Genomic DNA, 23,668 nt, shown 5'->3' with positions numbered 1-23,668 from the left:
TGGAGAGAGGCTTTGAGTTTTTGCTTCATATGCGGGTTGTGTCATCCTTTTATTCCCAAAAAATGAGGGAAAACTACTTTGAATGACATCACACTGCAATTTTTAAGATTTTTGATTTTTTTTAGTTTTTCATTTCTGACAATTTATTTTTAATTTTTTTAACTGAAACTTTTAAACAAAAGACCTCAATGTTTAAAAACTACAGCTATTTTATGCTGAAAAAATTTTGCATCCGAACTGAAAAAAATCGCCTGCTGCATGTTAAGACTAGCAGCAAAGTGCCTGCGTAAAATATATTGAGAGATTGCCTCTTGTGTAATATCTGTTTTGGAATATTAACAGTTAAGATATATTTTTAGTTTTAAAATAATAGTATTTATTATGTGTATAACAATAAATTTGATAAATTAAAATAATAAAATTTTACTTCTTTAACATTTTTTCCAGCTCAATTGGATCCAATCCTTCAAGGGATGCTTTTAATTTTACAGCTTCCAATGGTACACCCACTTGCACCATTTTAACAAACCTCTCGTATTCTGGTTTGATTTGAACTGTGTCATTTGATTTTGTACTGCTGGCTTCCTGAGTTTTATCCTCTACTTCTATACTCGTGTCTGGAGTATCCTCTTTCTGGTCTATTGATTTATTCTGTGAGTCTTTCTGTGGTTCATCAACTGTCACAGATTCATTGTTGACTTCTGGAATTGATGATAGCTGAAACAATACATTTAAACTTGTAGTTTTATTCCTTGTTGAGATCAATGTTTCCCTTCCAGGGTCCCATGCCCCATAGCCCCCATATTGATAAGGGGTGCAATATGACAGTTGGTTTAACACTAGCTTAAACCTTTCTCTTTAATATAAAAATTATGTATTAAGGAGAATAGAAAGTAATGTCGCTTTCTTATGTTAAATTAATACAACTACATTTTTAACAATGTTTTTATTTATAATCAACCAACCGTCTACCATCTAGTATACAAATTTTAGATGCCGGAATGGTTAAATTTTACCATTTTTTCTGAAAAATATGTCGATACAACTGACATTACTCTCAGGTCTCCCTAGTAGCCCATAGTACATAGGCCCCCTATACGAATTGTAGAAAGGTAGGGCATGGCTCAAAAAGGTTGGAAAATATTGGTAAAGATAGGTAAGTAGTCTTTTGTGTAGATCAACCTGTAAGACTGGACCAGTAAGTACAGATTAAGATATCTGCTCACAAGGTTGGTAATCTTATTAAGGTTGATGTCCTGCTTATTCAAATTAGTAGGCTTTACATTGAAGTTGATATATTCAAAGCCATTTATTTAAAAATCTTTACAGAATCATACATGATCACTATTATATAAATAGTTGGTGTGTTGAGCAAAAGTTGTATGTCAATAGCTTTCTATTTTATTCTATTAAATTTTTTAAATGGTTCTTGTTGTAAATCATGTAGACCAGTGTATCCCAATGTGAGGCCCATGTCGCACAGAGAGGCAATTTGATTGTGAAAGAGTGCAATTTGAAAGTTGATACAAATTTAACTTTTTCGCTTTAATTTTAAAAATATATGTGTTCCATAGGTGGATATAAGAATTTTAGAAAGGCTAAGGTGGAACACGGCACATAAAAGGTTTAAAAATATATTAACAATAATTTTGATATATCATTTTACGGTAAAAAACTCCAATTATTACATTTAGCTACTTAATTTGCAAATTTTTAATAAATTTAAAAAAATTTAACAAGATAATTGAAAAAATTCAAAATGACTTACTTAGTGATTAAATAAACTTGTATATATTGTATATTTTGACAATAGTTATGATTTAAAATATATGATGAAAAATGAAGGAAGTATAATTTGCACATGAATATTCTGTTAGAAAGCAGATCACAAGGAAGATATAGTAGCAAGAGATACATAGAAAAAAGATATATTTTAAGCTTAAATAAAATTTATAATATTTATAATAGTCCAAGGAAAGCAGCTGATAAACAAATAAATAAATTATATCTACCCTCGCCTCCAACAAGACCATCGCTGCATCGACTTTCTCCAGCTTCGCCTCAAATTGCATTAATTTTTTTTCACATGACCTGGAGAATGTGTTTAGGAACTGCACTGTAGTTATAACAAAATGATTGACAAATGCAAGTGTCCGCTTCTGTTGAAGAGCTGCTATCTGTAATTATGAACAAATTTATTATTATGAACTTTAATGTAGTAGTCAGTTTGTAAGACTTTTGGATGGTGACCATAAGCCACTGGACTGAACTTGGATAGGCCACCCCATGGGTGAACCTATAACATAGCTAAGGTTGTGTTGTAACACCAACAGCAGTTGGTGGCTAGGAGCTCAAACCATATATGAATAATGTAGTAAAAGGTGCATGGATTTACCTTTTTTACTCTATAAATTAAAAGTTTTATCTCTATTGTTCTCTGATGGATCATTGTATAATATATTGATAAATTCTGTGAAGAAGTTATAAAAGGAAAACAAAAGAAATTAGTAAAGTAAATATATTTCATAGAGAATTGTAATAGACATGTTTAAAGTTTAATATGGGGAAAAAGATACATTTTACACTATATATATATTATATGCGGTTTAAGTAATATTACGCTAGAAAGTTATGATGGTCTTAACCAGTAATAGATAAGTAAAAAAAATGCTAACAAAGTCATACGATTGTGGGAGACGTACTAGAAGTTTGTTGTTGGGTACTCTTTACTTGCCAATTCGCTTCACGAAATATTTTCGACAAAATACACGTTCTCTGAATTACATAGTAAATCCAAGCCCTATAAAATGAACAGTATAAAAATGAAAAGTACTCATAAATGTAAACAAGTTTTAGATATATCGTCATAAATTAGTTAAAAATATACCTTAGATAAATCTACATTTTCAAATTCTTCGTTGCTAAGTACTTCCTGCATAACGATTTTTTAACGTATCACCTTTAATTACAATTATTGGTAAATATTCCTGTTTTGACCAAGTAAAAGGATTTTTTTTTCATCCGGACAAAAGTTCAAAACATTCCGTCACATTTGTCATGAAATTAATTGAAATGATATTATTATTTGATTAGGAGGAACTCAATTAAAATTATGTTCTTAGGAATGAAATGGTAAAAATAAAATGCAATTAATTCTAAGTCAATATTATAAAATTATGTTTGTGACTGTAACAAAACGTATGCTGTGTAAAGGAAAAACATTGTACCTGTCATATTCAAATGATTTTAAATGTCATAACAAAAGTGCTTGTTTTGTGAGATACGATTGGAGGGACAAAAATCAATAATCTTTTAATAATTATTGAGTAATCAAAACTTATTTAATTCCTCAGAGCAATGGCAGGCGAAGTTGTTGTGGATGCGCTGCCATATATTGATCAAGGTTATGACGACCCCGGTGTTAGAGAAGCGGTATGTTTTTCGTATTTGATAACAATTAAATAATTCTTTTGGAGTTCATATTTAATATTTCTCTAGCTTGTAGCTGTTTTTATGAACCTGCTGGAAGATATATACCTCCTTGAAGAAGACACTTTAGAGTGAAAAATGTAACATATACGCATTTCTGTGGTCTGGGACAGTGTTTCCCAAACTTTTTTGTGTAATGCCACATCTAAATACTATTGTACCCCCTTTTGTATCATACATATTTTTTTATATTAAAGCGAAAGGCTTAAACTCGTGTCAAGTTATTTTCCGAAATGCTCCCTTAAGAATCAAATGTTGTGTGGTGTTGGCTTCACTGTGGGAAACACTGGCCTTTACATTTTTTGAGCAATGGTAAAGTTATATCTGTAATCAAACCCTCGACAAACGATAATAACTCATAGTTTCTAACCACTAGGGCACCACTACCTAATATGTACAATTTATCTATCTACCTATTCTGATTAACAATTCTTCTAGTATATAGCAAACCAAACTTAATATGCTTATACTGTTCAGGCATTGGCTATGGTGGAGGAAGAATGTAGGAGATACAGACCTACTAAGAATTACCTAGAAAATGCTGGCCCAGAACCCAGTACAGCTTTTGAGACAGCTGCCCTGCAGAGAGAGATGGAGCGAGTGCAACAGAGATTACCCATGGAGCCCCTATCCATGAAAAGGCATGTTATAAAAATTAATATTTGTATATATTAAACAATAAAACTTAAGGGTGTAAGGTTGCACCCAGAATTAATATACAGTGTATTTCATAAATCTAGGACAATTCAAAATTAGATGATAAACCTGGTCTCTGCCACGAAGCAGCATTGCACTCATTTTGTGTTTCAATTGGCAAATCTCAGGAGATTTATAACATTGCTTTATAATTTAAATAAATTCAATTGTCTCCAGATATGAATTACCTCCACCACCAGCCGGGAGACTGGGCGAGCCAACGGCATGGACTGAGGCGGTTGACAACTCGCATGCCCAATTATCTCACCAGGCAACCCGAGTATTGAATTTGGAGCTCCAACTGCACTATGGAACTGAGGCCTGGAAATCTTATCTACATATATTACAGTCTCTAGTTACCCGCGCACAGAGTGTACATACTCAGTTAAGGTAAAATGTATTTCAAGTGTTACACTCTAACACACAATTAGTACATAAAAAGTTTTGTTATTGTATTTTATAAAGTTTAAATTCATCATTATCATTTCAGTCTTAAGATGTTAAAGACTTAGGCCTTGCCATGAGACTTCTGAAATGACCTGTTGAAAGCTGCCTATATCTAGTGCCTTAAATTGATCTAAAGTGACGACAAAGAAAACCCTGTTATATTTTGCTATGGGCTCATCTAAGATTGCTCTTGTAACCCCTTTTTAACCTTTAAATCGAAATATGCCATTATAGGATAGATCAATTCGATTCTATTTTCTATCAAATTGGGCTCTTCTCGCATATTAATCTTGATATACACAAGTGGTCAGGGTATAAGACTAAACCTGGAATTAGTAGGTTGCTATTACCTTAAATATGGCAAACCTGGAATGAGAATTAGCAGAATAAATTCCAGCAACTCGTCTATGTGATCAAATGATCAAGGTAGATATATTTTAAACTGACATTGTATATGCATCATTGTGTGTCTTGTGTACAGGAAACAGATAGCCGCTGTGAATTGGGAACGTAAGCGCTCTCAGACGGCCAGCGGAGCCCGACTTCGGGCGCTACGCCGCCGCTGGGCGCAACTAGTGTCAGACAACTATCGCTTGGAACGCGCCATAATGCAACTAGAAATACAATTAGAAAAGGTATTGATGCATTTCATATTTAAATGTAATCATTTGTCAAGTTTAATCTTATACAAGCTGTCCGCCATCCAATTTAACACTTGTCTGCACAATGAACAGCTCTTTAACCCCTTTTGCAAGACTAATTTCATAAAATGTATTCTCGGCGATAGGAATATTTCTATAAAATTTCAAGTTTCTAAACCTTATGGTTCCAGAGATATTGTGATGAGTCAGCGAATAGTGAAAACTTTTAAAAAATCATTTTGATGTCATAAGCAAAAATTAATTAAAATTTTTATAAAAAATTTTGAGTTAATATAAATATATCCTTTTTTTAACTATATATTTCTTTTCCTTTGAATATTAAAGAGTTATTTACATAAATGTTTATAAGTAAATATACATTTACTATTTTCCGGTTGCCCTAGTTTAAATTTGAGAGTATAACCCTTAACGGAATTTACAATCGGTAACCAGTTTTTTCTAAATAATTTTTTTTTATACATTTTTATGCAAGATGCTTGCTAGTAAGTGGTGTTTCCGCCTAGCATTTATAACGATAATGAAAAACCTGTATAGATATAACAAAAATATATATTTGTATTAAACAAAAAGGGTAATTTGTATTAATGATGAAAAAAATTTAGCCACATAGTGTTGAAATAAATCGAAAAAATGACCGGAGACAAGTTAAAATATGTTGTAAAAAAGATACTAGTTTATATGTGGTATTATTTTTAATTGTGTTCTAGGCTAAAGGACAGACTGCCACTGAAAATGGTGAAGGTGCTGACATGGAAGCGGTCAAGTTGCTACCTGACAAACTCAACTCGGAGACCGAGAAGGAAGTGCAGAAGAAGATTGAAGATATGTTTGCTGATTAGTTAAATAAATGTACATGAAGTGACAAAAAAAGAGTTTTATTGGGCGTAAAATCTTGTTAGCTGAATTAATAAGCGTGTTACTATAAATATAATAAAAATGTTATATTAAACGAGTATTTTTAATATTATTTTAAATTTTTAAAAGATTATGGCCAAGGCAACAAACCGGTCGATGTTCAAACATAATTAAAAGTATTGTATGCATATTATTTCTTATTCTATTTAAATCACCATATATTCTGAAGTTTCAGAAATCTTATAGCAGGGATAAAAGAAAATTAAAAAATGTTACTGAACTTAATTATGGAAATATATTTCAAGGGAGCATGAACAAACATTTTTAATTTATATTTGAATAATCTTATAAAATCTGTGCTCAACCTGAACGCGCGCGATGTTGTTTAAAGCGATTGTCATTTGTTGTCAGGTGTCAGATTTATTTTTATGAAATTTGAAAATGGCGGACGATGCATCGAGCAGCAGTGCCTGCACCGGCAATTTAATTGATAATTCAATAAATCAAGATGAGTTGATTATGAAGCAGCAACGGGAGATAGAGAAGGAGGTTGGGTTTTTATTTTTAAATACGCTGACATGCATTGGTTTCATTTAATATATGTAAATAACAATAACAACATGGTGTTTATTTGTTTTTAGATATCAGAATCCATACCTCTCGTCGGTGATCTCGAAGCATTATCGTCATTGGAGAAGGAATATACCGAAGACCCAATTTATTTATTAAAAGTTAAAGACCTGTCGTCAAAGTACAAATACATTAGGAGAACGCGTCCCGACGGAAACTGTTTTTTTCGAGCCTTTTCTTATGCATATTTAGAATACCTTCTTACGGATAAAACGGAATACGACAAGTTCTATGAGATAGCTAAGAATTCAAAGGAAATACTCGTCGCACTGGGATTCCCACAGTTTACAGTCGAGGACTTCTATGAAACGGTGAGATTGTAAATTGCAGGTTATGTTTTCTTTTTGTTTGGCTTACATCCGTGTGGAAAACGCCATTGTTTGCAATTTTCGAGAAATGGCAGATGGACGGTAGTTAGAGAAGTAAAAGTAACTACAAACAGTCCTTAGAATCTTTAAGTATTAGCAAAGTTGTACGAATTATCGTAATTTTTACTTTTGATAAAACTTTTACAACTTTGTTTTCAGTTCATGGAAGTAGTTCAAAGAGTTGGCGATCAATCTGGTGGTTCGTTGGATGAGGTTGATGCAGTGCGCAGGGAGTTGCACGACAAGTTCAATAAACAGGGTTACTCTGACTACATTGTTGTCTACCTACGTCTCGTCACTTCTGGCCAGCTACAAACTAAGCATGATTTTTACCAGAACTTTATAGAAGGAACTAGAACAGTTACCGAATTTTGTAGACAGGTGGGTAGAAATTTTTGTACTATTATAAACCTGTTTACATTGTGGCAAGTCTATGAAAACTGCACTCTGGACTTGTTTAGCTTAATCATTCAATGTCATCATCATTTTAGTTGTAAGATGTCTGCTTCTGGACATGGACCTACCCTATGTCCAATAGGATCAGTAGAAAGCAGTCTTCTTTCTCCAGTGACTTAGATTAACCTTGACAAGATTGTATATCCACTTTGTGGTTTGATATCCTACAATGCATTAGCTGGTTCATGATCTCCACTTCAGAACCTTATGGTCCTAGCAGTCGTCTGTTTACTTGCTATTCAACTTTATTTATCATATAGAAAACATAATCACTATGTTGAATAATTAACAAGATTTATTAGAACTATTTTAGTGGGTACTTTAATAATAAATCATGAAATATTATAAAGTCTTAACGAAAACACTATCTCCATATAATAATATTTATTCTCTCCTAACATACTGTCAAGGTAGTGCCAAAATAATTGTATAGATTAATATTTTTCAACCTTTTGCCATGCCTCACCTTAGCCTTTCTAAAATTTATATGCCCCCTATGTAACATATATATTTTAATATTAAAATAAAAGGGTTAATCTTCTGTCAAGTCCACTTTGTATTACTCCACCGTGGGACTTGGGCCCCTCACTAGGTAACACATAGTATGAATTACTGTGAACATTGTAATTATGAAATGTTCTGTTATATTTCTGCAACAATTGACATAGTAATCATTATAAATCAGACATGTTTAGTTTTTAAAAAAGGTTTTATGTTTAAATGAAAAAAAAAATTCAATATATGGTTTCTTGCAACAAAGTCAATTTGATATATATGGCTTCAAACGCTAGTGTTGAAGCCATAATGGTAATGTCTCTCCAACAAATAATCCTTATAAATTAAATTTAGATCTTGTAAGAGTTATTATTATTTTTTACACTGATTGATAATAACATAAATCTGTGGAAAGTGGACTTTTTCTTTAACATTTTCTTTCAAATCTAGCAATGAGGTTTCTGAAAAGCCCTATATATAGATTATATTCTCTAATAGGTTTAGATTCTGTTACCTGCAATCCCTTGAAACTTTCTGAATAAGATTTGAGACAGTTGTTGTAAAAAATATTGGATGCATAAGAACTCAAGAATTCTTAAAAATCATTCACCACCCTAATATTTTATTGTATATTTTAATGAATGATTGTAAATAAAATAAAAATTTTTGAACTACCTCCTCTTTGTCTCATGGAGAAATCCTTTTTGGTACTCTTCTGTTGGGACAGCTAAATGATAAACCTTTTGTTGGATTACTACCGGCTAACACCTCAGTTTTATATGACATTTTTGTTAAATCAACCAGAACTCTTGTAATTCTATTGTAGTTACAATAAGTTAAAAAATGCCTTCAGTTTATATGACTTAAATTTGTATTGATAAAACCCACTCGATATCATGTCAGTTACTAGACACCCACTGTAAGGTATAGGCCTCCCCCAAAGATTGCCACAATGACTGACAAGTGCACTACCCATATCCATTTACTTCTCACGACCTTGATTATTTCATCCGTCAACATATTTATTATTGTGCAAGTAGATCCGGAAAATAATGTTTCTGTCAACATATTTTACACAAAAACATATTGATTTTTACTGCCCCGCCTTGAACATTTTTATACTAGATGGCAAAAGGTTGTTGATAATGAAGGAGAACATATTGTTGATTAAAAATAAGAACTTGTAAAATATGTAGTTGTGTGAATTTAACTTAAGAAAGCGACATTACTTTCTGGTCCATCTAATATTTTAGGAATTTATGGTCTTTATTCTTAGGATTCTTACATATTTTAATTTTTTATTAATAAATATATTTTATTATCACTATGTTAAAGATTACTTTATATATATATATTTCATGCTCCTATGTTATGTGTAAGCCGGGACATAATTTACAATAAATTTTTCACCAATTTTTTTGTCATATCCACCCTCCTGTTTTGACTTTTAAGATCTTTCAATCAATCCTCTGTCATCCTTTCCATTCTCTACCATTTCTTTCCATACTTTGTCACCTATCATACATCTCTCTTCCTTCACCTGCCTTCCAGAATACTGTAACAATTATGTATCTTTATTTTTGAACTTTATAATTTTTATACTAACTTAGGCTTTATTCTATTATCCTTTACTATTTTACATTTCTGTATGACAGTTTTCATTTCAGTTTCATCGTTCATTCGCTATATTTATCTCAATTCTGTTGTCTTATGTCCTATTCCTTTTTATTACTGTGCCAATTAACCTTCTTCATTATTCTAGCAGGTTAAGAGGTTAGATTTATAGTTCTTGAGTGGCGACCATGAGCCCGTAGTCGCAGCATGGGTAGGCCAGGCCATCCACTAGCTGGACCGATGACATAGACAGAGTAGACTGGTCATCTTGACCTTTGGAGAGGTCTTGCAGTGAGCGTCTATCAGCGGATATGATGATGTTTATTTACAGTAAATAATATTAAGTTCTGTTTCAATTTTTAATGGTTGTAACGTCATTTTGCAGGAAGTGGAACCTATGTACAAGGAATCTGACCACATTCACATAATAGCACTCAGCAATGCGCTAAATGTTGGTGTAAGAGTGAAATATATGGACCGTGGAGAAGGCAGCCAGGTAACAATCCATATTGTATCCCTTATGTAAATTTTTTGTTATGAAAAAGCCACGGAGCGTGCTCATTAGAAACAAGTTTCAAATTTAGCCATAATGCATTCTTCAACTTAAATATGAAGTTACATAGTTTCCAAGTCGCTAAAACTAACTCCAGTTGTCCATTTTTGTGATCACTTTCAAAAAACGACCTTTATAGCTTATTTCAACATCTTCATTCTGGCCATAAAATGTCCATTGTCCATAAAGCCTAAATAAAGATTTCCAATGAGTCCAATTGGAAGATGCCAGCATCTATCATTTTCCAAGGATATTAACAAGGTTGTCTTTCCACCTTGTGTCCACTTAAGAATCGTAAGGCTCCAGTGGCCATTAGTTAACATCATTGTTCTCAAAGTGTTCCAAGTGGACTCAAATAGCCGACTCTTGAACATGTTAGCATGACAAATATACAATTCAAATGTAGTTGTCAAAGTTGTCAGGTTCAAAAAAGATTTATCAGCATTTGATAGTGAAGAGCTAAAGAGTGATGAAATCAATTTTTCGACATCCACTCATAGTTCAATCAATTGATGAACCAACCAATTCTCACCTCTTTTCGAAAAATCTCAACCCTTCGTGTGGCGCAACATGGCGCCTGTCAGTGACGGAAATAATTTTTTTTTATTATAAATGAAATATTATTGTTTACGGTCCTTGGTCTGCAGTGCATCCACAGCAAGCGATTTTAAACTGTATTTTTATGGAGCTTCGATATAATGTAGCCCAGTGGCGTAGCTATGGTATTTGGGGCCTGGGGCAGATTGGGGCTTGGTGCCCCCCCCTCCTAAGGAGTCTAAATAATTTCAAAATTCAGAACAGAATGTAGTTAATATATAATTTTTTTGGTTCAAAATAATAATAAATGTATATAAAATAACATGAGATCTTAATAAAATTTATTGGGAAAATTTAAAAACGAACATTCCTCGCTTTTTGGCCTACAAAGTCATTAATCACATTTTCAATAAAATCAATAGTGTCGACTAGTTTGAAACACAGATATGTGTTTTTGTGATTTAGGGCCCTTTTAAAAAACACTTTGTGTTTGTGAATGAAAGGCTTAAACACTGTGTATATTATAATTTGTAACCGTTTACTTTTTTTAATAATCATATTATTTAACAACTTTTTTTAGCAAAAATTTGTATAATTCGATATTCTTTTTATGTTATTTACTTTAAATTATGGTTTTCTTTTAACATTTCATTATTCATCATTCAAAAAAAAACAATTCAAAAAAATTATTTTCAACTTTGGTGCCCCCCCTGCTTGTGGTGCCTGGTGCGGCCGCCCCGCTCTCCACCCCCTAGCTACGCCACTGATGTAGCCTACTTTATTTCGGGCAGATCTGACCCGGGAAGTTCGCACTGATAAGTCCATAGGCAGTTCTCAGATTAATTTGCAGTTGGAACTCAACTGCAATGCAAACTACAAACTTCATAATTTTGATTCGAAATATAACATTGTACATAATTCATTTAATTTTGTTTCTATTAGGCTCTCTGAGTGATTGTGTTTATTTCTTACCTGTTTTGTTTTAAACTCATACAGTTAATATAACCATATATTAAAAAACAATGAATGTAATGCCAAAAGGCAATATCCTGTTACTAAAGTGAATGTAAAAAAACTGGACTGACTATGTTTTGAATTCTTAGAATTTTTATATTAAGTTGAAGTCTGCTATTATTGAGCCTTTTTGGATGATTATACTTTCCTATGACGTGATCAACAAAAACATAAGTAAAAAATGTTATTTTGTAGTTGATTTCAATGTTGTTGATGCAATAATCTTGTATTAATTAACTATACTCTTGAAGGTTCCCGTATTTACTTCATCATTTCAAGTCATCGACGCCCATTGCAAGCCTCAGGCCTCACCCAAAGATATCTGTACCATAGTAGGGTATATACCTTAATCATCACATTTGATATGCGGGTTGGCAAAAACTGGTATTATGGTACGTAGAGATTGCTGCTGCTCATCATCTAGAAACTTGTTTGTAAGCAGTGGCAATCCTGGGAATCCAAATCACGACTTGCGATCACATGTCTCAGTTATCTACTTCTGGACTACCACAGCTCCATGACTTATTACAAAGTTGTGATGACCATTTGGATACGAGTTAATGTAAAATAATTTTGCTGCACAGGTGATAGCGCACGACTTCCCCGAGGGCTCGCGACCACTTGTTCAGCTGCTGTACCGGCCCGGTCACTATGATATACTGTACGCCTGATCCAGCACTCAATAACGTTTACCATAATAAATTTAACTATGTATTTGCACTTTGTTTTATTGTTTCAACCATGTTAACTAAGATATTTTTAATTTCTTTACTTTACGTTCCTTTACATGTCATTATCACTTCAGTTAAAGGGAGTCCACTTTTTTTTGATGATCCCTCTATTTGGGTCCTCTCGTACCTTTTCGGGAAGGACAGGGACGTTTTTTGTCCTATTAATTTTTTTACTGTCTTTTTTATTTTCATTCTTCACATAATCTATTTTTTCCATTCTTTCCTTCCACAATTCATTCTATCTTTCTCTTTCGTTCTAATTCATGTTTATACATCGCCTTATTTCTCTACTTTACAATTTTATTTACATTATTTAATGTTTGTATTTAGTTTTTTGCTTACTTTATTACCACTGTTTTTTATACTACTGTTTTAATTTTTGGCACAAGTTTAACTATTACTTTACAAAAATCGAGAAACGATTCCCTACTTTTGGTATCTTCTAACATAGAGGCGATGTTTCCTTCATTATTTTTTACGCCCAACCGGCATTCGGTGTCCGCTCAATGCGAGACAGTCGGCTACCAGGTCTGGTCCACGCCCTGTTTACAGAAGAATGAGAAGTCTTTAAGTTTAAACCGGTGAATGCACTCGGAAAATCCTCGGTGTCCCGTGAAGAGCTGGGGCAAGACCGCGTCCACTTCGTTGTAGTCCGGTCTTCTTTTGCACTTCAGGGCCGCGATCATGGCAGACTAATAAAATAATCTTACCAAAACCTTTTACGCACACATTATTATTACTATTGAAGTTTTTTTTAATTTACATCAAAGGTCAGTTTTAAAACACAGTTATAAAACATAAATTTTATTTGTATCACAAGGTACAGTGTACCTTGTGATACAAATAATATATTAATATATATATATAAATTTATGTGTAGGACATTTATAACTATTTCTATACTTTACTTGAGAAGTAGGTGAATAAAACAATAATTTAATGAATGACATTATATTTCTCTTATGAAAAAATACAAATTAAATTAAATTGTGTTTGAAAGTCAGAACAATAAAATAAATATGAATTAAAGTCATCAAATTATAAGTTCAGCTGCAGGAACACATTACCGACAGAAGTATACTCCATCTGGCTCACGCTTCGGTTTCATTCCTGCAAAGAATGCTTTTATATCTTCCTCTTTCACAATTTCCTTTCTGTCTTTGAAACTCTTTAAGAAGTCTAGCAATTTGTCCCTCATTTTATTGTACTCTGTCAGAGCATTTATCTGCTGGACCCTATCCAGAGATGATAAAGCTTGCAAGCCTTTCTCATATTGTGATGATGAGCTACCATCTGTTCTTTCTTTACCCAAGGTTTCGTACGCATTGACTGTGTCTTCTGGGTCCACCAGAAATAGAACACCCAAGTCTTTGTACATGGTAAGACATTCACAACAGGTACATAGCTTCTGTCTAAAGTTTGAGGTCCAGAATGTAGCTCCCTTATGGTACCTCTTCACTCCTTTTGGTCTTATACAACTGTTCTCATCGATCTTAGCTTTTTTTACTGTCACATCTTTATTTTCCTCTGTTGATAATTTTCTCTTACTATCTCTGCTTGTGGATGAATCATACTCTTCTGGAACTCTGTTCTCTTTATCAGCTTTGCTTTTATTATCATTTACATTGTCCACTGTTGCTTCTTCCTTTTCCATACTAACTTGTCTGACATCTATTATTTTAATATTTTGCTCACTTTCATTACTTAAATCAGGTGTATCACCACTATTATCTTCTGTAGCTTCTAATACTCTTGTAGTTTCAATATTATCTTTATTCAGTTCAGACATTTCCAATCCTTTGTCTTGTATGTCTGTGTTTGTTGAATCACCTGAGTCTGAATTTTCTATCTTTGCAGATTCATTTGAAGCATTTTTTATTTTACCTGTAATCTCACTAGAAGTAACATCTGTTTGGATATCTTCTTTTAAACTACTACTATGTTCATTGTCAAATAATTCCTCCTTAGTATTCTTCTTTTCATTATCATTTGATGTTTCCTCAATAGTTTTAAGATTATCACCATGGTCTTTATTTTCATTGGTTTCTTTGTCATCTGTTTGTTGACCATCTTTTTCTGTTTCTGGATTAAGGACATTTTGTTTTTCACATTCGGAGACTTCTTGAGTTGCATTGGAATTAGAATATTCATTTGTCTTTTTTTCACTTTTATTGAGATCATGCTCCTCCTTTATGTCTTCTAAGGTTTCACTAATCTCTTGTCTTGTTTCATTATTTAAGGCACTGGAGTTTTTATCTGTTTGTTCATTAGTTTCATTACTTGAATTAGTAGTTTTTGTTTTATCTTTTATTTCAACATCCTTATCACAGTTTACACTTAGAGTGTTTGATTCTAATGTGCTGCTGTTTTTATCTTCTTTTCCCAGACAAGCTGCACTATTAGTGTTGCCATTAGACATAGAAACATCATTAGAACTTATTACATCAATTTCTGCATTTTCCGTATTTACAGTAAGGCTAGAATAGTCATGTAAAAATTCGTTTTTCTCCATGCAACCTTTACAAATCATCTCAGAATATTGTTCATTGCAAGGGACAACTGCATCTAAGTGGGATGCATGTAGCCAATCCTCGCAGATGATGCATTGGATCATCTCATCTTCTATTGTTGAATCAGGATCAGGGTAGGGCCTCTGGCAGATGCAATACAATCCACTATAATTCTGGTTGTATTTATTGTCTTTGTTAAATTCCTTTTTGTTTGGATTAAATGTGCATGAATTGGAATTGAAATGTGGGTTGCCACAATCACAGCGAAAGTTACGCTTTGTGTACAATTCAATCAACTCGTGATTTTCATGACAGTTCAGGCTGCATGCTAGACAAACTCCGGCTCTTTTATCTGGGTCAGTTTTAACATCAGAACAGCATGTCATACATGCATATATTGCTTGTCTTTTAATGTAACCCTGAAATAATAATATAGATATCAGGTCTATAGATTCACTTGGTTTACATTACTCATATGTCAAATAACCTTGGAACATAAATCATGTTATCGTCATCCTTATGTTATCATGAGGAAGTGATGTAAAAATAGGAAAACAAAGGGACAATTGGCACAGTTTGATGGTTACTATGTGTTACAGAGTTCTAAAGGAAAATGAAAGGTGACCTCGGCTTTGAGACCAAATCTTAATTGGTCATTTGCTGTTGCCTTGACAGCATTACCATCATTTTTAAAATTTAACAGATGAAGAGATACACCTTCATAATTTCTTAGATAAATATCATTCTCAATATCCAATTTTTAGTTATTATTTATATAGTTTTATTTTAATATAGAAAGAGAAAGTTGCATAGATCAAAACTGACATATATACTTCGACTACTTTAAAGGGGTGATTGGTTGCAAATGTAAGTTTTAATAGGAGTAAATGTAAAGTTTATTTGTCAACAAAAAGCCTCTATATAATTATTTCCAAATACCATTTATAAATTATTGATGCTGAAAAATGTTACATTAAATTATTTTTTCTATTGCAATGAGACTGGCCAATAACTTTTCCAGTTTAAATTTCTGCATGCATGGATATATTAAAAAAATATAATTGATTATATCTGGAACATTGATTTTCGATGAGTTCACCCATTGACCCATATAAAACAAAAATAAGATTTTTTTTTCGAAATTTGAGCTAGAACATTAAAAATACTTCTTGTTTACCATCTGTTGCAACAGACATATTTTTTTTTCATTTAATAGGAAAATTGAATTGTATATATTCCAAATGATCACTCTATACAGATTGGATACAGGTGTAAGTTTTGCTGACAAATAAGCCATATCTTTCCCCCTTTTAAACTTTTTATACACATAACTAATCAGTCTTTGTGTAAAAATAATGACTCATTGCTAATAAGCTGATGTGGTAAAGAGAAAATTATAATACGGATGCATATATATTTAATTTAATATTTATTCGTATCACATAAATAAGAATATACTAAACTGTCTCTGAGCTTCAGTTATTGGTATAAATAAAGGAATTTTACATTTATTAAATTTGCCCCGTTTCGGTGTAGTGTTGTATTTATTTTTCGTAACTTAAGTAAAATTAAAAATTATAAATTCATGTCATTTAATATACGTTAGTATAGAATTGATACGTAAAACTGCAACGAACCATATTGGTTAAACGACTTCAATTTTTTTGCTTAACGGCAAAAATGTTATATTGAAGAGTAGAAGCAAACATTGACCCATTTTCTTTTTAAATATTCAGTTATTACTATAAACAATAGCAAATAAGAAATTAACGGATTAATATGGTCTTATGTTACGCCATATTTTTAAGAGACGCAATAGTTCGTTATTTAAGTGTGATATTGTTACCTTTGGGTAAGTGCAGTCCTTTTCGTCAGAGGCTCCGAGGACCGCGTTGGCATCTTCCTCAAACTCCTGTTGTTCCTGTAGAACGTCCATCATTGTTACAACCTTTTCTCCGTCGCATTCGGCCATCTCACTGTCTTCCGGCGTGCTCACACCGTTTGCTGACATTGTAGTACTCCTTCTATATCACCTCGGATTAACTTCGTTATTCCTGATGGTGATTACAAGATTTTGACGAAAGCCGGTTAAGAAGGGCGCCAACAACTTTATATAGAACATAAACTATAAACGGCGAATAAGTGACCGAACGTAGGGCTGCCATGTAAAAATTACTAAATTTTTTCAGTTATTTGACAGATTTTTATTTAACAAATTTTTAATCACACACAATAAAATCTCACAAAATATGTAATCTTATTAGAAAAAATAATAATTAGAACAGTTCAACATCTGTATAAACATTTCTGTTTGATTTAAGTTTGATATCATTCACAAATACAATTTTCCTGGTAGCTCTCACAAATTAGCTGAATGTGAGGGCGTTTAGCCTAATGTCAGCAGTTTCTAAATTCGACGGATTCCACGGCAACCTCTTAAGAATATTATATATCCTTCCGAAAAAACAGCCGCCAAACTATTTGGTCGCTTAGATGGATGCTCGATGGAGTGGCGTCGCAAACTCGATAGGCTTTCACTCCATACAGGTTTGAGGACTATAATTATTGTATTATTTCTGACATAATGTTTATTTACAATTTAATATCTTTACCATACCATAGATTCATTAAAAATCAATTTTGGCTTTGGTCTAAACGACATGCTTAAATCTTTTTACATGTATTTCTAGGAATGATAAATTGCAATATATATATTCGATAACCTCTTAAGCAATTATACGAACTTTTGTTTTGACGGAATAAATGAAATGAGTCTTATATTACATAAGCTAAAGTATCGTATAAATTTTGGACGTAAGAATTATAATTAATGTATCATTTATACCTGGATTAAAAGTTTGCAAATTGGCAAAGTTGAAAAAAAAAACATTATGAAATATGTATTTTTATTATATTAGTATAAAATAAACATAATTTGATAATCGTCTGACATATTAAGATAAGTAGTATATGCAACGAAATTATTGCACAATATCGCAATGAAATTAATTTACAAGCAATAAATATATTATCTGTATTTAAAGAAGGAACGGTACGTCTAAATTTTTCCGACCGTTACCGACGTACAAAAACCCAGCATCCGGTGTTTTTATTTTATGAAAGTACATCATACCAGGCCAATAGAGGCTTTTTAGGTAAGCCACAGTGCCAACGTTTTCCAAGGATAGATTCCAACAGCCATTCGGTATATCCATATCGATCGAGTCCAGAAAATCCATACTTAAATTGTAATCCGCTCGAGTGAGGAGATTTGTATTCCATTTATGTTGAGCTGGACGGATATGCAAATATGACTTGAGTAGCTTCGCCTCTGATGCAGTGAGGCCGTAGAAATTAGGACTTATTACTGCTGTACCATCTGACCTTTTGACCAACTGCCCTCTGGCGCATATTTCAGCTTCCTCACAAATATTGCTTATAGTTGCGGTCAGTCTTTTCTCTTCTTTCATAATTCTGCATCTATCAGGATCGTTTATTTCCAGGGCTTCGTCTAAAACTTTGATTTTTTCTGCGATGTCACCGCGAAATGGTACAGTAGCGAGTAATGAAAGGAATTTATATTTCTTTTTTGCTCTCGGCAACAGACCCCAGAAGTTGAAATCTGTCGTGTAGAAATATTTTTTATCGTTGAGAACATCATCGTTTATTCCAACGGCTATGTAATAATCTTTGTCCATAGCATATATTTGACCCCAGTATTGTATCGTGCTGAAGTGATTTTCGACCTGCAACAATGTTAGTGAGGTCTCCAATAATGATATCAATTCGTTGGTTAACATAACACCGTTAACTTTAATATACTCCCTGTAGTCCCATAATTTATGTACGTTCATTGTTTTAACTTTAAAATTACATGTATTCGAAAACGCGATCAAACGTTATGAGTTGACGTTTTAGAAATATTTTTCTACAATATCAAGAGAATTTGATGCAGATAATATATAATTAACATAAATATGTATATGAGAATGAAATAATCTATTTCTTGGTGCAGAAATAATTAATGTATTTAACAGAACCGGTGTGAAAGAAATTTTTTTTAAATATTTAATGGAATCAGGCGTTACCTTGCAAAAACAATTTTAGATTAAATTAAATACTCATTATAATTTAAACTGACTAATCTAGCTGGACGGCCATCGGGTGTTAAGTGATCTTGTATATAATATTTTTTAGAGCCGTAAATTACAGGTATGTAATTTTTTAAAATATTTTCATTGTTCTGCAAGTGGAATTATCTGAAAATTCCACAAACATTTTATTATTTGTATTAAACAAGATGTCAATGTCAACTATATTTCGGAAACCTATAAGCGATTTTAAATATAGGTTAGAAATTTTCAGGTCTAGGAATATAATATGGTTACATTATAGTCATAAATTAAAAAATATATATTTATTACTTTATTATTTTAATGGTTTTGTGTCTAACGTCATATTATATTAAAGAAGAAGTCATTAATATTGTACTTCCGGATCATTTAAGCGACTATAAAAATCTAAAACTAAAAGTAACTTAAATAATAATGTGTAAATGAAATATTATAGCAATAATAATTTTAAAAGTTGTTAATTTTCTTTCGTTAAATTTCTTGAGTATGTCAATTGAAAATTCTTATTAAACACATTTTCTTTACAAATATCTCGAGGTAAATGTATGTTGATTTATTTTTATGTTTTTCCAAATAAGGGGCAATCGGGGAGCGTCGTAAACGGAGATAGCTTCTCGTGTGGCAATTACCTCAAGTCAAATATTTGCCGGCCCTCTGTCGCCAGTTACTTGTAACACGAGCACGGGTTGGGCATTTGGAAATCAAATTGTAAAGCCTAGTTTATACTATAACACACGCTGATAATTTCATGCTGATGATGAATAAAATATAACTAGCCCAATATAAAATAAATTTATCTATGGAGTCATTTTAGTACGAAATTGTTAATACACTAAAACTATTTTTTCTCTTCTTACAAAAAATTCTATAATTACAATTTTATATTATTCTCATAAAGATCGTTAACGGTTAATGACTAATAAATGCAGGACACTGCAACTTCGTTTACTGAAATAAATAATAACAATCATTGTTTTTGAAATATTTATATTTAAAATAGTTTAAAAAAAGAACCTATGGTGCTGATATTTGTGTCAACTTTTATCCCGCCATTTAATAATTCAAATAATTTATAAATTTGCAGTAAAAACCGCTAGATGGCGGTAGATGTGGATTAACGCGTAACGGTTGAGGATTTTTGAATATTTTTTATATCATTTTAGTTTTTCCTTAGGATTTTTTTTATATAGAAACACTAATGACTTTAGTGATTTGTAAATAACACTTAAATTTAATCTTAAGATTGCAATGATTGATCCTAGAAATTAAGCCGCTTTAACAGTAAAAAACTTTAAAAGTTATGACAATTAATGACTATAGGAAAGAATACATCTAGAATAGAGTTCACTCTGCAATTATGCAGATATTTTGTACTGAATATTCTTAATAAAAATTTACGTTGTGTAACGTATATTATATAACGTAAATTATTGATTATATTTCTTAAGTGAGAAATATGAGAAGCTTTTATTTACAAAGTAAACTAGATTCTGCTAATAATTATTATAAAAATTATTAATAGAATCCTGCCGAACTTTGAAACTTAGGTTAAATAAAAAAAAAATTCGTTTAGAAAAGTTGTGAGTCCTTCGCCTTATGTAAAGTAACTGGGTAACGGTGGAAGGTTCTGGAAAAATTGGCCGATAGACGAATAACTTGAGAACCAATTTACTTATTTTCCCGTATCCGACACGGGGGTCCTGTTGCCTGTTTCCGTACTCAGGGGACACGTTTCGTTCGAAATGGTTTCTCGTTTAATGAAGAGGTAAATAAAATATTTGGTTCGCTGTTATACACTTACAATTGTTTATAATGAACAAATAACTTTTAAGTAGGTTTAAAAATATTTATTAAGATAATTAAATTGTTCAAAATAATTTTTATAACATATTAATAGGTTTAGCTACTCGTCAAAAGATGGCGCTAATTGTGTCATATAATTTTCTCTAGATGGCAGCACCTGTTTGAAATGAATCTATTTATACCGTAATTTTTGCAAAGATCCAAATGAACTTGTTTAATGCCTAGTGATATCTGTCCGTTTTAATTTGTAAAACCAAATTCGTAAATATCATGTTGACAGTAAATACTGACACTAAAAGCTGACAACTTAGAAGAATTTATCACGTAAAATTTTTTTTTTATAAAATGCAATGGTGTATATATTCTCCTCAATCCCGAGTCCGTAACAAAATTATTAATTATTTAATGGAATCAGGCATTACCTTGCGGAAGTCCATCCTAAGTAAAAAAGGACCAATATTTAGCCACTTCCGCACATGCAGTGGTAGACGTGCAACAAAGTGCCAAACACAGAGTCACTCTGTGTTTGGCACTAATCGGTGTAACATAACTCCTGAAGATGCCCCGTGGAGGGGTGAAACATGTGTTGAGAGATTTAACAGTGGTAGTTGTGTAATTCACATTGTTTGCCGCATGCGCATTTATCAGCGGGCTGGCGGGCGGTGCACTCTGGTGCACGACTACCACTGCATTTGCGGAAGTGGCTAAATATTGGTCCTTTTCTTACTTAGGATGGACTTCCGCAAGGTCTGTCGCAACGCCCGATTCCATTAAACAATATTATTAATATAAAAATATTTTGATCTCTGCCAAAGGTAAGACTAACTAAAATCTTTTATTGTAATAAGGTACAGAGCACTGGTAGCCTATTGGTTGAGGATTGAGACTTGCAATCGACCTCACGGGTTTGACTCTCGGGGTACGATAAACACTTTGTGAATTTAATTTTAACTAAAGCCACTACTCACAAACAAGTTTCTAGAGGATGGGCAGCAGTGTCCTCTGCTTGGTTTCGGTTGAAGTTGATGCTGTTACCTCGAAGGCTTTTATAGCTTAATCGGAACTTAAAAATAAAACAGAAGCTGCACAGACGTATTTCATTTGTACGATGATGTTCACATGTAGTAAACCGCTCTACCCGAGTAGAGCTGTGTAGTGTTGATGTTGTGTGTATGCTTGGGATGGTAGCGTGGATCACAGGCGAGCCAAGGATGGCCACGCTGTTCGCGTTTAGGGAGCGGGCGGCCGCCTCAGTGTCTTCTGCATACCTTAATACTACATTACTGTATTGATATGCCCGTAGCAACGGCATAAGGAAAATTCTCATGAAATTAAAAACTTAAATATTACGAAAAAAAACTGTTATAACGCAAAAACGTTTTTCCTTTCGTAAAACACTGCGTAAATGAATACCGTCACTTCGTGTACGATTAAATAAAACCCCAGCGGTACAGGACTGAGACTCGCGATTGTGGATCGCGGATTCGATTCCCGGGATAAAGATTGTAATCTATACAAATATATAAAATTAGAGTATCTGTTTAGAATATTAAAACAAACGCTTTTTACTACATACATATAAAAATACATACGATACGTAAACCAAAACAACATTGTTTTTAATCTGTCTGTTCCGGCTAATCTCTGAAATGGCTAGATCGATTTTAATGAGACTTATACTGGTAGGTAGCTAATGCGATAAGGAGTAACTTAGGGTATTTTAATTTTAAAAAAATATTTAAATAAATCAATTTCTTGTTAAATTCCTCGCGAACGAAGTCGCGGGTTCATTTAGTCTTATATATAATTCACACTTTGTGCATTAATTATATGGCATTGCCACTGCTCACAAGTCTCCACACAGCGATCGCCAAATCACTTGCCATGCGTTGCGATAATGGCATATCCCTACGTAGATATCTATGAAGGTCTATGGTTTTCAGTGGGACGCCTATAGGTTGAAACAACGAATGACATACACATGTTTGTGTCAACTCAATATAAACAACTAGATAAACTTTTCAATATTACAATGAGTGTAATGTAATTTTTAATACAACTCTAATGTTTTCTTTGCTAACATTACGTTGCAATAATTAATGAATGTTTGAATAATTAAATCTTATTTATTCATAATATGTAGATATAATCAATAATGATCAAGATTAAAAATGACATATTGACAGTTGACGCATTAAAAATACAGATTATAAATGTGGTTAGCACAGATAACGTAGTAACTGTTGTTGTCTATTTAACAATGGTTTTTTTCGAGTGCGACACGTGCTACAATTAGCTACTTTCACCTCTGAGAGGTTAGGTGGGTGCGATTTGACACGCGCTCGTCCTCTTAAATGGGAAGTTCCGGACGTGCGATTTAAGGGAGAGATATACACTTTGCCTATGCTCAGCACGTGCTTTGACTGAGATTGGGCGACAATACACCTGTGTTTGAGTGCTGTCAAATGAAAACGGGGGTACTTTGTTCATGTTAATATTTTAATTACCATTTAATTTTAATATACTAGTTTAAATTATTTATGCAACTAAACTATTGCCTATTTGCCTACAGAAAATATTTAGTTAACTTTTTATTTATTTAAAAAAGTATTATATTCTTTCCTTGGCTTTGTTTTTACAATTACGTTAAAACTTTTATTTTAGCTCACGTTTTT

General features: G+C 32.6%; 5 protein-coding genes across 5 annotated transcripts; 2 read left to right on the top strand and 3 right to left on the bottom strand.

Annotated features, from left to right (window-relative positions):
- Positions 1-366: 366 nt before the first annotated feature.
- Positions 367-2,979, bottom strand: CCDC53 (Coiled-coil domain containing 53). Its single transcript, XM_068776725.1, has 3 exons — positions 2,888-2,979; positions 2,013-2,177; positions 367-717 (listed from the first exon to the last, which is right to left on the bottom strand). The coding sequence occupies exons 1-3, from the start codon at positions 2,936-2,938 to the stop codon at positions 424-426; spliced, it is 510 nt and encodes a 169-aa protein (XP_068632826.1). The 5' UTR covers positions 2,939-2,979; the 3' UTR covers positions 367-423.
- Positions 2,980-3,259: 280 nt separating this feature from the next.
- Positions 3,260-6,156, top strand: BCAS2 (BCAS2 pre-mRNA processing factor). Its single transcript, XM_068776645.1, has 5 exons — positions 3,260-3,432; positions 3,967-4,130; positions 4,363-4,575; positions 5,114-5,267; positions 6,002-6,156. The coding sequence occupies exons 1-5, from the start codon at positions 3,358-3,360 to the stop codon at positions 6,131-6,133; spliced, it is 738 nt and encodes a 245-aa protein (XP_068632746.1). The 5' UTR covers positions 3,260-3,357; the 3' UTR covers positions 6,134-6,156.
- Positions 6,157-6,556: 400 nt separating this feature from the next.
- LOC137932943 (ubiquitin thioesterase otubain-like) lies at positions 6,557-12,533 on the top strand. Its single transcript, XM_068776632.1, has 5 exons — positions 6,557-6,698; positions 6,791-7,090; positions 7,307-7,528; positions 10,098-10,208; positions 12,401-12,533. Exons 1-5 carry the CDS (start codon positions 6,591-6,593, stop codon positions 12,485-12,487), a joined length of 828 nt encoding a protein of 275 aa, XP_068632733.1. The 5' UTR covers positions 6,557-6,590; the 3' UTR covers positions 12,488-12,533.
- A 961-nt stretch (positions 12,534-13,494) lies between these two features.
- LOC137932724 (putative E3 ubiquitin-protein ligase UBR7) lies at positions 13,495-17,280 on the bottom strand. The gene is made up of 2 exons (XM_068776380.1): positions 16,904-17,280; positions 13,495-15,476 (listed from the first exon to the last, which is right to left on the bottom strand). Exons 1-2 carry the CDS (start codon positions 17,066-17,068, stop codon positions 13,611-13,613), a joined length of 2,031 nt encoding a protein of 676 aa, XP_068632481.1. The 5' UTR covers positions 17,069-17,280; the 3' UTR covers positions 13,495-13,610.
- Positions 17,281-18,095: 815 nt separating this feature from the next.
- Positions 18,096-18,911, bottom strand: Rsph9 (Radial spoke head protein 9). The gene has a single exon (XM_068776795.1). The coding sequence runs from the start codon at positions 18,909-18,911 to the stop codon at positions 18,096-18,098; it is 816 nt and encodes a 271-aa protein (XP_068632896.1).
- Positions 18,912-23,668: the final 4,757 nt, after the last annotated feature.

This window comes from Battus philenor, unplaced genomic scaffold (genome assembly GCF_028537555.1).
Source record: "Battus philenor isolate CCGP_79_NKW_IND1 unplaced genomic scaffold, ilBatPhil1.0.hap1 SCAF_12, whole genome shotgun sequence".
Classification (NCBI taxonomy): domain Eukaryota; kingdom Metazoa; phylum Arthropoda; class Insecta; order Lepidoptera; family Papilionidae; genus Battus; species Battus philenor.
Note: the sequence above shows the minus strand (reverse complement) of the source record. Positions and strands in the feature narration are given on the sequence as shown.